This window comes from Salvelinus fontinalis, unplaced genomic scaffold (genome assembly GCF_029448725.1).
Source record: "Salvelinus fontinalis isolate EN_2023a unplaced genomic scaffold, ASM2944872v1 scaffold_0001, whole genome shotgun sequence".
Taxonomy (NCBI): domain Eukaryota; kingdom Metazoa; phylum Chordata; class Actinopteri; order Salmoniformes; family Salmonidae; genus Salvelinus; species Salvelinus fontinalis.
Window position 1 is genome coordinate 2,792,840 of NW_026600210.1, and position 19,064 is coordinate 2,811,903.

Sequence of the window (19,064 nt, forward strand, 5' to 3'; positions counted from 1 at the left end):
TAGCCTTGTGGTTAGAGAAGGCAGGTAGCCTAGTGGTTAGAGAAGGCAGGTAGCCTCGTGGTTAGAGGAGGTAGGTAGCCTAGTGGTTAGAGGAGGTAGGTAGCCTCGTGGTTAGAGGAGGTAGGTAGCCTCGTGGTTAGAGGCGGCAGGTAGCCTAGTGGTTAGAGGCGGCAGGTAGCCTAGTGGTTAGAGAAGGCAGGTAGCCTCGTGGTTAGAGGAGGCAGGTAGCATAGTGGTTAGAGGCGGCAGGTAGCCTAGTGGTTAGAGGAGGGGCAGGTAGCCTAGTGGTTAGAGGAGGCAGGTAGCCTAGTGGTTAGAGGAGGCAGGTAGCCTAGTGGTTAGAGGAGGTAGGTAGCCTAGTGGTTAGAGGAGGCAGGTAGCCTAGTGGTTAGAGGAGGCAGGTAGCCTAGTGGTTAGAGGAGGCAGGTAGCCTAGTGGTTAGAGGAGGCAGGTAGCCTAGTGGTTAGAGGAGGTAGGTAGCCTAGTGGTTAGAGGTGGTAGGTAGCCTAGTGGTTAGAGGAGGTAGGTAGCCTCGTGGTTAGAGGAGGTAGGTAGCCTCGTGGTTAGAGGCGGCAGGTAGCCTAGTGGTTAGAGGTGGTAGGTAGTCTCGTGGTTAGAGGAGGTAGGTAGCCTAGTGGTTAGAGGCGGCAGGTAGCCTAGTGGTTAGAGGTGGTAGGTAGTCTCATGGTTAGAGTGTTGGACTAGTAACCAGTAGCACGAGAGCACGAGAGCACCAGCTGTTCTGGATGGCTGTGTACTGAAAGCACGACTCCAACACTATCATTACGTTTGCTGACGACACAACAGTGGTAGGCCTGATCGGGGATTTGGTGGAACGGGTCGAGAGTTTCAAGTTCCTTGGTGTCCACATCACCAACGAACTATCATGGTCCAAACACACCAAGACAATCATGAAGAGGGCACGACAAAACCTTTTCCACCTCAGGAGACTGAAAAGATTTGGCATGGGGTCCCCAGATCCTCAAAAAGTTCTACAGCTGCACCATCAAGAGCATCTTGACCGGTTGCATTACTGCCTGGTATGGCAACAGCTCGGCCTCCGACCGCAAGGCGCTACAGAGGGTAATGCGTACGGCCCAGTACATCACTGGGGCCAAGCTTCCTGCAGATCCAGGACCTACATACTAGGCAGTCAGAGGAAAGCCCATGAAATTGTCAGAGACTCTAGTCACCCAAGTTCATAGACCGCGGGAATTTCCTTCCAAATAAAAATCACACAGAGGCTTGTGAACAATAATACAAAATGGTCGAAATTTGTAAAATGTTATGGTGAAATGTTAGCCGACTTGTTTAACAATATGAAAAAAGGAATAAAGTTAATCGCCTTTATAGCACAAATCATATTATGGCATTAGGCTCCAGAGTGGTGCAGCGGTCTAAGGCACTGCATCTCAGTGCACTACAGTCCCTGGTTTGAATCCAGGCTGTATCACATTTGTTCTTTAACTGACTTGCCTAGTTAAATAAAAAAATGGACATTATTTTTAATAGCATTAAAGTAATGATTACTAGACAGTTCAAATCAAATCAAATTGTATTTGTCACATGCGCCGAATACAACAGGTGAAATGCTTACTTACCAGCCGTTAACCAATGATGCAGTTTTAAGAAAAAGACGTGTTAGGTAAAAAATAGATATGTAAAAAATAAGAAATAAAATTAACAAATAATTAAAGAGCAGCAGTAAAATAACAATAGCGAGGCTATATACAGGGGGGGTACTGGTACAGAGTCAATGTGCGGGGGCACCGGTTAGTAATGAGGCTATATACAGGGGGTAACGGTACAGAGTCAATGTGCAGGGGCACCGGTTAGTAATGAGGCTATATACAGGGGGTAACGGTACAGAGTCAATGTGCAGGGGCACCGGTTAGTAATGAGGCTATATACAGGGGGTAACGGTACAGAGTCAATGTGCAGGGGCACCGGTTAGTAATGAGGCTATATACAGGGGGTAACGGTACAGAGTCAATGTGTGGGGGTACAGGTTAGTAATGAGGCTATATACAGGGGGTAACGGTACAGAGTCAATGTGCGGGGGCACCGGTTAGTCGAGGTAATTGAGGTAAAATGTACATGTAGGAAGAGTTAAAGTGACTATGCATAGATAATAACAGAGAGTAGCAGTGTAAAGTGTGTGTGTGTGTGTGGGGGGGGGGGGGGGGGGGGGGGGGGGCAATGCAAATAGTCTGGGTAGCCATTTGATTAGCTGTTCAGGAGTCTTATGGCTTGGGGGTAGAAGCTGTTGAGAAGCCTTTTGGACCTAGACTTAGTGCTCCGGATCATGGTAACAATTGTAATACAAATAAAAAATAAAAAATAATAATAATTTTAGGCTGGGTCTCTGTACAGCACTTCGAGATATTAGCTGATGTACGAAGGGCTATATAAAATAAACTTGATTGATAATAATAGTAATAACAATATTAATAATCATATTATAGTGTTGCATGTAAAAGAGGTTCCATTCTGCTCAGGACTTTCAGTTTCCAAATCCACAGAGCTTACACCCAGAGGAGCGTCTCTGCTCGTTTGGCGGCCCTAACAGAGTGGCCCATCAACTTAAATCCAATCGTTTTTTCGTATTTGACATTCATATCGTACCGTACAAAATGATCTGTACGTTGTGTAACAGTAAAAGTGGGGTCCATTCTACTCAGGAGCACTTCTAGTTTCCAAATCCACAGAGCTTACACCCAGAGGACCCCTGTTTTACTGGGACACCAAGAACAGATAATTGTGTACGGTGCAATAAATGTTAAGAGTACGCACACCAAAAAAATTGTCGACCATTTAAGCTTGAAAAAAATAAAAAATAAATTACTTATCTTATAGAAATACTTTTAATGATGATTTGTATGATAACCAGTATAAAATATAATTTTTGCAGTAATTATTTACCAGCAAGTGGTACTGGGGCGCCAAGTCCAACACAGAAAGGCTCCTTAGCAGCTTCAGCGCATGTGACAAATAAAGTTGGATTTGATTTTGATACAGGACAGGACATTTATTTTGAAGGATTCCAAAAGTCCTGACCCGGAAGTACTTAGTAGTTCTTGCCTGTATCACAGCGGTTTCACGTTCAACGCTGAAGTAGATAACTGGCTACTAGCTAACTATTTATAGTTGTATTATTCTCAGCTACATCTTATCTCATAACCAAGCCAGCCTAAAACAGTGGTACACATGGAGCTGACATGGTGAGCTTGGTTTGTTAACCAGTTGACGAAAATGTTTGGGGACGCCTAACTAACGATATTTAAACTATGTCAAGTTTGAGGTTTGCTAGAGATGTTAACGCTAGTTGTAATATAATCATGATGAAACGCTGTTCCCTATCTCCTCGTAGGGAGGACGTCCCGCTCCCATCCCCAGACTGTCTATTATTTAACAGAGACCTATATGACAAGTACTCCCTGGCGCCGACCATCAAGGGACTGTGGTCTATCGCTGTTGTAAGGTACAGTATGCAGCTAGCTACAGTAGCTACCTAACGTAGCGTCAGTGGCTGGCTAACGTAGCGTCAGTGGCTACCTAACGTAGCTACAGTAGCTACCTAACGTAGCGTCAGTGGCTGGCTAACGTAGCGTCAGTGGCTACCTAACGTAGCTACAGTAGCTACCTAACGTAGCGTCAGTGGCTGGCTAACGTAGCGTCAGTGGCTACCTAACGTAGCTACAGTAGCTACCTAACGTAGCGTCAGTGGCTGGCTAACGTAGCGTCAGTGGCTACCTAACGTAGCTACAGTAGCTACCTAACGTAGCGTCAGTGGCTGGCTAACGTAGCGTCAGTGGCTACCTAACGTAGCTACAGTAGCTACCTAACGTAGCGTCAGTGGCTGGCTAACGTAGCGTCAGTGGCTACCTAACGTAGCTACAGTAGCTACCTAACGTAGCGTCAGTGACTGGCTAACGTAGCGTCAGTGGCTACCTAACGTAGCTACAGTAGCTACCTAACGTAGCGTCAGTGGCTACCTAACGTAGCTACAGTAGCTACCTAACGTAGCGTCAGTGGCTGGCTAACGTAGCGTCAGTGGCTGGCTAACGTAGCGTCAGTGGCTACCTAACGCTTCGAACACACCGACAGTGTTATTGCATCACTGCTGCATAACATTTTGCGCAGCTAGGCAACTATACTGATGCAGGTACCTTTTGCAAATGGTCGCATGCGGTTGGACACATGGAGGAGAGAATCATTTTCGCAGTATCCTCAAAACCGTGTCTTTTTGACACAACTGCTGACAGCTACAGGGACATAAACACAAAAAATGCTGCTTGGAGACAAGTGTCCACGATAGTAGGATTGCCAGGTCAGTTTAGTAGTGAGCTTGTGCTAGATGTGGCTAGTTAGCGTTAGCTAGCTAGCTAACCTAGCTTGCTAACCTAGCCAATGAGGTGTGTGTGAAAGAAATAGTCATGCCACCTTCCTCAACGTTGGTCTCATTGTTGAAAGAGCCTACTCTGCCTATCTTGACTATTTATTATTGCATTTCGCTCCAACTGCATTTGAGGGAAATTATATTATAGGCTCTCACAATTAATTTGAGGATGTCATCGAATAAATAATTTACTTGGCAAATAAATAAATAAAAAATGTAAAGAAATTATGCAATCAAACTGTTTTTATGTAATCCCAAAACTTTACTGAATGTGTGCAAAAAAAAAAATCTACATTCATATTTTGCTACTTTCTGTCAAGTCCACTCATACAATTTGATGCATACGTTCGATATGCACCACACAGAACGCACTGCAACTGCCTCTGCAACGCAATGCTGCAAGGCAAATGCAGCGTTCCATTGGAAATTAATGTACTTCTGGTGTATCGAAACGCAAAACACAGTCGGTGTGTTCGAAGCGTTAGCGCCAGTGGCTGGCTAACGTAGCGCCAGTGGCTGGCTAACGTAGCGCCAGTGGCTGGCTAACGTAGCGCCAGTGGCTGGCTAACGTAGCGCCAGTGGCTGGCTAACGTAGCGTCAGTGGCTGGCTAACGTAGCGTCAGTGGCTGGCTAACGTAGCGTCAGTGGCTGGCTAACGTAGCGTCAGTGGCTGGCTAACGTAGCGTCAGTGGCTGGCTAACGTAGCGTCAGTGGCTGGCTAACGTAGCGTCAGTGGCTGGCTAACGTAGCGTCAGTGGCTGGCTAACGTAGCGTCAGTGGCTACCTAACGTAGCGTCAGTGGCTACCTAACGTAGCGTCAGTGGCTACCTAACGTAGCGTCAGTGGCTGGCTAACGTAGCGTCAGTGGCTGGCTAACGTAGCGTCAGTGGACAGCAGATTGAGGGGAGTTTTATCTCTTTCTCATTGTTAGAACTGGTAACCATTAGATTGATGAACTGGTAACCATTAGAACTGGTAACCATTAGAACTGGTAACCATTAGAATGATGAACTGGTAACCATTAGAACTGGTAACCATTAGAATGATGAACTGGTAACCATTAGAACTGGTAACCATTAGAACTGGTAACCATTAGAATAAAGAACTGGTAACCATTAGAACTGGTAACCATTAGATTGAGGAACTGGTAACCATTAGAACTGGTAACCATTAGAACTGGTAACCATTAGAATGATGAACTGGTAACCATTAGAACTGGTAACCATTAGAACTGGTAACCATTAGAATGATGAACTGGTAACCATTAGAACTGGTAACCATTAGAATGATGAACTGGTAACCATTAGAACTGGTAACCATTAGAATGATGAACTGGTAACCATTAGATTGATGAACTGGTAACCATTAGAACTGGTAACCATTAGAATGATGAACTGGTAACCATTAGAACTGGTAACCATTAGAACTGGTAACCATTAGAATGATGAACTGGTAACCATTAGAACTGGTAACCATTAGAATGATGAACTGGTAACCATTAGAACTGGTAACCATTAGAATGATGAACTGGTAACCATTAGAACTGGTAACCATTAGATTGATGAACTGGTAACCATTAGAACTGGTAACCATTAGAATGATGAACTGGTAACCATTAGAACTGGTAACCATTAGATTGATGAACTGGTAACCATTAGAACTGGTAACCATTAGAACTGGTAACCATTAGATTGATGAACTGTTAACCATTAGAACTGGTAACCATTAGAACTGGTAACCATTAGAACTGGTAACCATTAGAACTGGTAACCATTAGAACTGGTAACCATTAGATTGATGAACTGTTAACCATTAGAACTGGTAACCATTAGAACTGGTAACCATTAGAATGATGAACTGGTAACCATTAGAATGATGAACTGGTAACCATTAGAACTGGTAACCATTAGAATGATGAACTGGTAACCATTAGAACTGGTAACCGTTAGAATAATGAACTGGTAACCATTAGAACTGGTAACCGTTAGAATGATGAACTGGTAACCATTAGAACTGGTAACCATTAGAATGATGAACTGGTAACCATTAGAACTGGTAACCATTAGAACTGGTAACCATTAGATTGATGAACTGGTAACCATTAGAACTGGTAACCATTAGAACTGGTAACCATTAGATTGATGAACTGGTAACCATTAGAACTGGTAACCATTAGAACTGGTAACCATTAGAACTGGTAACCATTAGAATGATGAACTGGTAACCATTAGAACTGGTAACCATTAGAACTGGTAACCATTAGAATGATGAACTGGTAACCATTAGAACTGGTAACCATTAGAATGATGAACTGGTAACCATTAGAACTGGTAACCATTAGAACTGGTAACCATTAGAATAAAGAACTGGTAACCATTAGAACTGGTAACCATTAGATTGAGGAACTGGTAACCATTAGAACTGGTAACCATTAGAACTGGTAACCATTAGAATGATGAACTGGTAACCATTAGAACTGGTAACCATTAGAACTGGTAACCATTAGAATGATGAACTGGTAACCATTAGAACTGGTAACCATTAGAATGATGAACTGGTAACCATTAGAACTGGTAACCATTAGAATGATGAACTGGTAACCATTAGATTGATGAACTGGTAACCATTAGAACTGGTAACCATTAGAATGATGAACTGGTAACCATTAGAACTGGTAACCATTAGAACTGGTAACCATTAGAATGATGAACTGGTAACCATTAGAACTGGTAACCATTAGAATGATGAACTGGTAACCATTAGAACTGGTAACCATTAGAATGATGAACTGGTAACCATTAGAACTGGTAACCATTAGATTGATGAACTGGTAACCATTAGAACTGGTAACCATTAGAATGATGAACTGGTAACCATTAGAACTGGTAACCATTAGATTGATGAACTGGTAACCATTAGAACTGGTAACCATTAGAACTGGTAACCATTAGATTGATGAACTGTTAACCATTAGAACTGGTAACCATTAGAACTGGTAACCATTAGAACTGGTAACCATTAGAACTGGTAACCATTAGATTGATGAACTGTTAACCATTAGAACTGGTAACCATTAGAACTGGTAACCATTAGAATGATGAACTGGTAACCATTAGAATGATGAACTGGTAACCATTAGAACTGGTAACCATTAGAATGATGAACTGGTAACCATTAGAACTGGTAACCGTTAGAATAATGAACTGGTAACCATTAGAACTGGTAACCGTTAGAATGATGAACTGGTAACCATTAGAACTGGTAACCATTAGAATGATGAACTGGTAACCATTAGAACTGGTAACCATTAGAACTGGTAACCATTAGATTGATGAACTGGTAACCATTAGAACTGGTAACCATTAGAACTGGTAACCATTAGATTGATGAACTGGTAACCATTAGAACTGGTAACCATTAGAACTGGTAACCATTAGAATGATGAACTGGTAACCATTAGAATGATGAACTGGTAACCATTAGAACTGGTAACCATTAGAATGATGAACTGGTAACCATTAGAACTGGTAACCATTAGAACTGGTAACCATTAGAACTGGTAACCATTAGAATGATGAACTTGTAACCATTAGAATGATGAACTGGTAACCATTAGAATGATGAACTGGTAACCATTAGAACTGGTAACCATTAGAACTGGTAACCATTAGAACTGGTAACCATTAGAATAAAGAACTGGTAACCATTAGAACTGGTAACCATTAGATTGAGGAACTGGTAACCATTAGAACTGGTAACCATTAGAACTGGTAACCATTAGAATGATGAACTGGTAACCATTAGAACTGGTAACCATTAGAACTGGTAACCATTAGAATGATGAACTGGTAACCATTAGAACTGGTAACCATTAGAATGATGAACTGGTAACCATTAGAACTGGTAACCATTAGAATGATGAACTGGTAACCATTAGATTGATGAACTGGTAACCATTAGAACTGGTAACCATTAGAATGATGAACTGGTAACCATTAGAACTGGTAACCATTAGAACTGGTAACCATTAGAATGATGAACTGGTAACCATTAGAACTGGTAACCATTAGAATGATGAACTGGTAACCATTAGAACTGGTAACCATTAGAATGATGAACTGGTAACCATTAGAACTGGTAACCATTAGATTGATGAACTGGTAACCATTAGAACTGGTAACCATTAGAATGATGAACTGGTAACCATTAGAACTGGTAACCATTAGATTGATGAACTGGTAACCATTAGAACTGGTAACCATTAGAACTGGTAACCATTAGATTGATGAACTGTTAACCATTAGAACTGGTAACCATTAGAACTGGTAACCATTAGAACTGGTAACCATTAGAACTGGTAACCATTAGAACTGGTAACCATTAGATTGATGAACTGTTAACCATTAGAACTGGTAACCATTAGAACTGGTAACCATTAGAATGATGAACTGGTAACCATTAGAATGATGAACTGGTAACCATTAGAACTGGTAACCATTAGAATGATGAACTGGTAACCATTAGAACTGGTAACCGTTAGAATAATGAACTGGTAACCATTAGAACTGGTAACCGTTAGAATGATGAACTGGTAACCATTAGAACTGGTAACCATTAGAATGATGAACTGGTAACCATTAGAACTGGTAACCATTAGAACTGGTAACCATTAGATTGATGAACTGGTAACCATTAGAACTGGTAACCATTAGAACTGGTAACCATTAGATTGATGAACTGGTAACCATTAGAACTGGTAACCATTAGAACTGGTAACCATTAGAACTGGTAACCATTAGAATGATGAACTGGTAACCATTAGAACTGGTAACCATTAGAACTGGTAACCATTAGAATGATGAACTGGTAACCATTAGAACTGGTAACCATTAGAATGATGAACTGGTAACCATTAGAACTGGTAACCATTAGAACTGGTAACCATTAGAATAAAGAACTGGTAACCATTAGAACTGGTAACCATTAGATTGAGGAACTGGTAACCATTAGAACTGGTAACCATTAGAACTGGTAACCATTAGAATGATGAACTGGTAACCATTAGAACTGGTAACCATTAGAACTGGTAACCATTAGAATGATGAACTGGTAACCATTAGAACTGGTAACCATTAGAATGATGAACTGGTAACCATTAGAACTGGTAACCATTAGAATGATGAACTGGTAACCATTAGATTGATGAACTGGTAACCATTAGAACTGGTAACCATTAGAATGATGAACTGGTAACCATTAGAACTGGTAACCATTAGAACTGGTAACCATTAGAATGATGAACTGGTAACCATTAGAACTGGTAACCATTAGAATGATGAACTGGTAACCATTAGAACTGGTAACCATTAGAATGATGAACTGGTAACCATTAGAACTGGTAACCATTAGATTGATGAACTGGTAACCATTAGAACTGGTAACCATTAGAATGATGAACTGGTAACCATTAGAACTGGTAACCATTAGATTGATGAACTGGTAACCATTAGAACTGGTAACCATTAGAACTGGTAACCATTAGATTGATGAACTGTTAACCATTAGAACTGGTAACCATTAGAACTGGTAACCATTAGAACTGGTAACCATTAGAACTGGTAACCATTAGATTGATGAACTGTTAACCATTAGAACTGGTAACCATTAGAACTGGTAACCATTAGAATGATGAACTGGTAACCATTAGAATGATGAACTGGTAACCATTAGAACTGGTAACCATTAGAATGATGAACTGGTAACCATTAGAACTGGTAACCGTTAGAATAATGAACTGGTAACCATTAGAACTGGTAACCGTTAGAATGATGAACTGGTAACCATTAGAACTGGTAACCATTAGAATGATGAACTGGTAACCATTAGAACTGGTAACCATTAGAACTGGTAACCATTAGATTGATGAACTGGTAACCATTAGAACTGGTAACCATTAGAACTGGTAACCATTAGATTGATGAACTGGTAACCATTAGAACTGGTAACCATTAGAACTGGTAACCATTAGAATGATGAACTGGTAACCATTAGAACTGGTAACCATTAGAATGATGAACTGGTAACCATTAGAACTGGTAACCATTAGAATGATGAACTGGTAACCATTAGAACTGGTAACCATTAGAACTGGTAACCATTAGAACTGGTAACCATTAGAATGATGAACTTGTAACCATTAGAATGATGAACTGGTAACCATTAGAATGATGAACTGGTAACCATTAGAACTGGTAACCATTAGAACTGGTAACCATTAGAACTGGTAACCATTAGTCTCCCGGGTGGCGCAGTGGTCTAGGGCGCTAGCTGCGCCACCAGAGTCTCTGGGTTCGCGCCCAGGCTGGGCTGGGTTCGCAGCCGGCCGCAGCCGGCCGCAACCGGGAGGTCCGTGGGGCGACGCACAATTGGCATAGCGTCGTCCGGGTTAGGGAGGGTTTGGCCGGTAGGGATATCCTTGTCTCAGTATGTAAAATGTATGCACTCTACTGTAAGTCGCTCTGGATAAGAGCGTCTGCTAAATGACTAAAATGTCTAAAATGTAAATGTAAAATTAGAATGATGAACTGGTAACCATTAGATTGATGAATTGGTAACCATTAGAACTGGTAACCATTAGAATGATGAACTGGTAACCATTAGAACTGGTAACCATTAGAACTGGTAACCATTAGAATGATGAACTGGTAACCATTAGAACTGGTAACCATTAGAATGATGAACTGGTAACCATTAGAACTGGTAGCCATTAGAATGATGAACTGGTAACCATTAGAACTGGTAACCATTAGATTGATGAACTGGTAACCATTAGAACTGGTAACCATTAGAATGATGAACTGGTAACCATTAGAACTGGTAACCATTAGAACTGGTAACCATTAGATTGATGAACTGGTAACCATTAGAACTGGTAACCATTAGAACTGGTAACCATTAGAATGATGAACTGGTAATCATTAGAACTGGTATCCATTAGAACTGGTAACCATTAGAACTGGTAACCATTAGAATGATGAACTGGTAACCATTAGAACTGGTAACCATTAGAACTGGTAACCATTAGAACTGGTAACCATTAGAATGATGAACTGGTAACCATTAGATTGATGAACTGGTAACCATTAGAACTGGTAACCATTAGAATGATGAACTGGTAACCATTAGAACTGGTAACCATTAGAATGATGAACTGGTAACCATTAGAACTGGTAGCCATTAGAATGATGAACTGGTAACCATTAGAACTGGTAACCATTAGAACTGGTAACCATTAGAATGATGAACTGGTAATCATTAGAACTGGTATCCATTAGAACTGGTAACCATTAGAACTGGTAACCATTAGAATGATGAACTGGTAACCATTAGAACTGGTAACCATTAGAACTGGTAACCATTAGAACTGGTAACCATTAGAATGATGAACTGGTAACCATTAGATTGATGAACTGGTAACCATTAGAATGATGAACTGGTAACCATTAGAACTGGTAACCATTAGAACTGGTAACCATTAGAATGATGAACTGGTAACCATTAGAACTGGTAACCATTAGATTGATGAACTGGTAACCATTAGAACTGGTAACCATTAGAATGATGAACTGGTAACCATTAGAACTGGTAACCATTAGATTGATGAACTGGTAACCATTAGAACTGGTAACCATTAGAACTGGTAACCATTAGAACTGGTAACCATTAGATTGATGAACTGTTAACCATTAGAACTGGTAACCATTAGAACTGGTAACCATTAGAACTGGTAACCATTAGAACTGGTAACCATTAGAACTGTTAACCATTAGAACTGGTAACCATTAGAACTGGTAACCATTAGATTGATGAACTGTTAACCATTAGAACTGGTAACCATTAGAACTGGTAACCATTAGATTGATGAACTGGTAACCATTAGAACTGGTAACCAATTGAACTGGTAACCATTAGAATGATTAACTGGTAACCATTAGAACTGGTAACCATTAGAATGATGAACTGGTAACCATTAGAACTGGTAACCGTTAGAATGATGAACTGGTAACCATTAGAACTGGTAACCATTAGAACTGGTAACCATTAGAATGATGAACTGGTAACCATTAGAACTGGTAACCATTAGAACTGGTAACCATTAGATTGATGAACTGGTAACCATTAGAACTGGTAACCATTAGAACTGGTAACCATTAGATTGATGAACTGGTAACCATTAGAACTGGTAACCATTAGAACTGGTAACCATTAGAATGATGAACTGGTAACCATTAGAACTGGTAACCATTAGAATGATGAACTGGTAACCATTAGAACTGGTAACCATTAGAATGATGAACTGGTAACCATTAGAACTGGTAACCATTAGAACTGGTAACCATTAGAACTGGTAACCATTAGAACTGGTAACCATTAGAACTGGTAACCATTAGAATGATGAACTGGTAACCATTAGAATGATGAACTGGTAACCATTAGAATGATGAACTGGTAACCATTAGAACTGGTAACCATTAGAACTGGTAACCATTAGAATGATGAACTGGTAACCATTAGATTGATGAACTGGTAACCATTAGAACTGTTAACCATTAGAATGATGAACTGGTAACCATTAGAACTGGTAACCATTAGAACTGGTAACCATTAGAATGATGAACTGGTAACCATTAGAACTGGTAACCATTAGAATGATGAACTGGTAACCATTAGAACTGGTAGCCATTAGAATGATGAACTGGTAACCATTAGAACTGGTAACCATTAGATTGATGAACTGGTAACCATTAGAACTGGTAACCATTAGAATGATGAACTGGTAACCATTAGAACTGGTAACCATTAGAACTGGTAACCATTAGATTGATGAACTGGTAACCATTAGAACTGGTAACCATTAGAACTGGTAACCATTAGAATGATGAACTGGTAATCATTAGAACTGGTATCCATTAGAACTGGTAACCATTAGAACTGGTAACCATTAGAATGATGAACTGGTAACCATTAGAACTGGTAACCATTAGAACTGGTAACCATTAGAACTGGTAACCATTAGAATGATGAACTGGTAACCATTAGAACTGGTAACCATTAGAACTGGTAACCTTTAGAACTGGTAACCATTAGAACTGGTAACCATTAGAACTGGTAACCATTAGAACTGGTAACCATTAGAATGATGAACTGGTAACCATTAGAACTGGTAACCATTAGAACTGGTAACCATTAGAATGATGAACTGGTAACCATTAGAACGGGTAACCATTAGAACTGGTAACCATTAGAATGATGAACTGGTAACCATTAGAACTGGTAACCATTAGAATGATGAACTGGTAACCATTAGAACTGGTAACCATTAGAACTGGTAACCATTAGAACTGGTAACCATTAGAATGATGAACTGGTAACCATTAGAACTGGTAACCATTAGAACTGGTAACCATTAGAACTGGTAACCATTAGAACTGGTAACCATTAGAACTGGTAACCATTAGAACTGGTAACCATTAGAATGATGAACTGGTAACCATTAGAATGATGAACTGGTAACCATTAGAATGATGAACTGGTAACCATTAGAACTGGTAACCATTAGAACTGGTAACCATTAGAATGATGAACTGGTAACCATTAGATTGATGAACTGGTAACCATTAGAACTGGTAACCATTAGAATGATGAACTGGTAACCATTAGAACTGGTAACCATTAGAACTGGTAACCATTAGAATGATGAACTGGTAACCATTAGAACTGGTAACCATTAGAACTGGTAACCATTAGAATGATGAACTGGTAACCATTAGATTGATGAACTGGTAACCATTAGAACTGGTAACCATTAGAATGATGAACTGGTAACCATTAGAACTGGTAACCATTAGAACTGGTAACCATTAGAATGATGAACTGGTAACCATTAGAACTGGTAACCATTAGAATGATGAACTGGTAACCATTAGAACTGGTAGCCATTAGAATGATGAACTGGTAACCATTAGAACTGGTAACCATTAGATTGATGAACTGGTAACCATTAGAACTGGTAACCATTAGAATGATGAACTGGTAACGATTAGAACTGGTAACCATTAGAACTGGTAACCATTAGATTGATGAACTGGTAACCATTAGAACTGGTAACCATTAGAACTGGTAACCATTAGAACTGGTAACCATTAGAATGATGAACTGGTAATCATTAGAACTGGTATCCATTAGAACTGGTAACCATTAGAACTGGTAACCATTAGATTGATGAACTGGTAACCATTAGAACTGGTAACCATTAGAACTGGTAACCATTAGAATGATGAACTGGTAACCATTAGAACTGGTAACCATTAGAACTGGTAACCATTAGAACTGGTAACCATTAGAACTGGTAACCATTAGAACTGGTAACCATTAGAATGATGAACTGGTAACCATTAGAACTGGTAACCATTAGAATGATGAACTGGTAACCATTAGAACTGGTAGCCATTAGAATGATGAACTGGTAACCATTAGAACTGGTAACCATTAGATTGATGAACTGGTAACCATTAGAACTGGTAACCATTAGAATGATGAACTGGTAACCATTAGAACTGGTAACCATTAGAACTGGTAACCATTAGAACTGGTAACCATTAGAACTGGTAACCATTAGAATGATGAACTGGTAATCATTAGAACTGGTATCCATTAGAACTGGTAACCATTAGAACTGGTAACCATTAGAATGATGAACTGGTAACCATTAGAACTGGTAACCATTAGAACTGGTAACCATTAGAACTGGTAACCATTAGAATGATGAACTGGTAACCATTAGAATGATGAACTGGTAACCATTAGAACTGGTAACCATTAGAACTGGTAACCATTAGAACTGGTAACCTTTAGAACTGGTAACCATTAGAACTTGTAACCATTAGAACTGGTAACCATTAGAATGATGAACTGGTAACCATTAGAACTGGTAACCATTAGAACTGGTAACCATTAGAACTGGTAACCATTAGAATGATGAACTGGTAACCATTAGAACGGGTAACCATTAGAACTGGTAACCATTAGAATGATGAACTGGTAACCATTAGAACTGGTAACCATTAGAATGATGAACTGGTAACCATTAGAACTGGTAACCATTAGAACTGGTAACCATTAGAACTGGTAACCATTAGAATGATGAACTGGTAACCATTAGAACTGGTAACCATTAGAACTGGTAACCATTAGAACTGGTAACCATTAGAACTGGTAACCATTAGAATGATGAACTGGTAACCATTAGAACTGGTAACCATTAGAACTGGTAACCATTAGAACTGGTAACCATTAGATTGATGAACTGGTAACCATTAGATTGATGAACTGGTAACCATTAGAACTGTTAACCATTAGAATGATGAACTGGTAACCATTAGAACTGGTAACCATTAGAACTGGTAACCATTAGAATGATGAACTGGTAACCATTAGAACTGGTAACCATTAGAATGATGAACTGGTAACCATTAGAACTGGTAGCCATTAGAATGATGAACTGGTAACCATTAGAACTGGTAACCATTAGATTGATGAACTGGTAACCATTAGAACTGGTAACCATTAGAATGATGAACTGGTAACCATTAGAACTGGTAACCATTAGAACTGGTAACCATTAGATTGATGAACTGGTAACCATTAGAACTGGTAACCATTAGAACTGGTAACCATTAGAATGATGAACTGGTAATCATTAGAACTGGTATCCATTAGAACTGGTAACCATTAGAACTGGTAACCATTAGAATGATGAACTGGTAACCATTAGAACTGGTAACCATTAGAACTGGTAACCATTAGAACTGGTAACCATTAGAATGATGAACTGGTAACCATTAGAACTGGTAACCATTAGAACTGGTAACCTTTAGAACTGGTAACCATTAGAACTGGTAACCATTAGAACTGGTAACCATTAGAACTGGTAACCATTAGAATGATGAACTGGTAACCATTAGAACTGGTAACCATTAGAACTGGTAACCATTAGAATGATGAACTGGTAACCATTAGAACGGGTAACCATTAGAACTGGTAACCATTAGAATGATGAACTGGTAACCATTAGAACTGGTAACCATTAGAATGATGAACTGGTAACCATTAGAACTGGTAACCATTAGAACTGGTAACCATTAGAACTGGTAACCATTAGAATGATGAACTGGTAACCATTAGAACTGGTAACCATTAGAACTGGTAACCATTAGAACTGGTAACCATTAGAACTGGTAACCATTAGAACTGGTAACCATTAGAACTGGTAACCATTAGAATGATGAACTGGTAACCATTAGAATGATGAACTGGTAACCATTAGAATGATGAACTGGTAACCATTAGAACTGGTAACCATTAGAACTGGTAACCATTAGAATGATGAACTGGTAACCATTAGATTGATGAACTGGTAACCATTAGAACTGGTAACCATTAGAATGATGAACTGGTAACCATTAGAACTGGTAACCATTAGAACTGGTAACCATTAGAATGATGAACTGGTAACCATTAGAACTGGTAACCATTAGAACTGGTAACCATTAGAATGATGAACTGGTAACCATTAGATTGATGAACTGGTAACCATTAGAACTGGTAACCATTAGAATGATGAACTGGTAACCATTAGAACTGGTAACCATTAGAACTGGTAACCATTAGAATGATGAACTGGTAACCATTAGAACTGGTAACCATTAGAATGATGAACTGGTAACCATTAGAACTGGTAGCCATTAGAATGATGAACTGGTAACCATTAGAACTGGTAACCATTAGATTGATGAACTGGTAACCATTAGAACTGGTAACCATTAGAATGATGAACTGGTAACGATTAGAACTGGTAACCATTAGAACTGGTAACCATTAGATTGATGAACTGGTAACCATTAGAACTGGTAACCATTAGAACTGGTAACCATTAGAATGATGAACTGGTAATCATTAGAACTGGTATCCATTAGAACTGGTAACCATTAGAACTGGTAACCATTAGATTGATGAACTGGTAACCATTAGAACTGGTAACCATTAGAACTGGTAACCATTAGAATGATGAACTGGTAACCATTAGAACTGGTAACCATTAGAACTGGTAACCATTAGAACTGGTAACCATTAGAACTGGTAACCATTAGAACTGGTAACCATTAGAATGATGAACTGGTAACCATTAGAACTGGTAACCATTAGAATGATGAACTGGTAACCATTAGAACTGGTAGCCATTAGAATGATGAACTGGTAACCATTAGAACTGGTAACCATTAGATTGATGAACTGGTAACCATTAGAACTGGTAACCATTAGAATGATGAACTGGTAACCATTAGAACTGGTAACCATTAGAACTGGTAACCATTAGAACTGGTAACCATTAGAACTGGTAACCATTAGAATGATGAACTGGTAATCATTAGAACTGGTATCCATTAGAACTGGTAACCATTAGAACTGGTAACCATTAGAATGATGAACTGGTAACCATTAGAACTGGTAACCATTAGAACTGGTAACCATTAGAACTGGTAACCATTAGAATGATGAACTGGTAACCATTAGAATGATGAACTGGTAACCATTAGAACTGGTAACCATTAGAACTGGTAACCATTAGAACTGGTAACCTTTAGAACTGGTAACCATTAGAACTTGTAACCATTAGAACTGGTAACCATTAGAATGATGAACTGGTAACCATTAGAACTGGTAACCATTAGAACTGGTAACCATTAGAACTGGTAACCATTAGAATGATGAACTGGTAACCATTAGAACGGGTAACCATTAGAACTGGTAACCATTAGAATGATGAACTGGTAACCATTAGAACTGGTAACCATTAGAATGATGAACTGGTAACCATTAGAACTGGTAACCATTAGAACTGGTAACCATTAGAACTGGTAACCATTAGAATGATGAACTGGTAACCATTAGAACTGGTAACCATTAGAACTGGTAACCATTAGAACTGGTAACCATTAGAACTGGTAACCATTAGAATGATGAACTGGTAACCATTAGAACTGGTAACCATTAGAACTGGTAACCATTAGAACTGGTAACCATTAGATTGATGAACTGGTAACCATTAGAACTGGTAACCATTAGAATGATGAACTGGTAATCATTAGAACTGGTATCCATTAGAACTGGTAACCATTAGAACTGGTAACCATTAGAATGATGAACTGGTAACCATTAGAACTGGTAACCATTAGAACTGGTAACCATTAGAACTGGTAACCATTAGAATGATGAACTGGTAACCATTAGATTGATGAACTGGTAACCATTAGAATGATGAACTGGTAACCATTAGAACTGGTAAGCATTAGAACTGGTAACCATTAGAATGATGAACTGGTAACCATTAGAACTGGTAACCATTAGAATGATGAACTGGTAACCATTAGAACTGGTAACCATTAGATTGATGAACTGGTAACCATTAGAACTGGTAACCATTAGAATGATGAACTGGTAACCATTAGAACTGGTAACCATTAGATTGATGAACTGGTAACCATTAGAACTGGTAACCATTAGAACTGGTAACCATTAGAACTGGTAACCATTAGATTGATGAACT

General features: G+C 39.3%; 1 protein-coding gene across 3 annotated transcripts in view; it reads left to right on the top strand.

Moving 5' to 3' along the window:
- The first annotated feature begins 3,066 nt into the window (after positions 1–3,066).
- The window catches only part of ice2 (interactor of little elongator complex ELL subunit 2), a 93,428-nt gene continuing 77,430 nt past the window's right edge, over positions 3,067–19,064 (top strand). For 2 of the 3 annotated variants that reach the window (XM_055910119.1, XM_055910120.1), the window contains exons 1-2: positions 3,067–3,221; positions 3,371–3,481. In XM_055910119.1, the coding sequence (XP_055766094.1) occupies positions 3,208–3,221; positions 3,371–3,481 (125 nt within the window). In that variant the 5' untranslated portion in view covers positions 3,067–3,207. The remainder of the gene's footprint in view (positions 3,222–3,370; positions 3,482–19,064) is intronic. The other variant, XM_055910118.1, reaches the window with a different exon arrangement.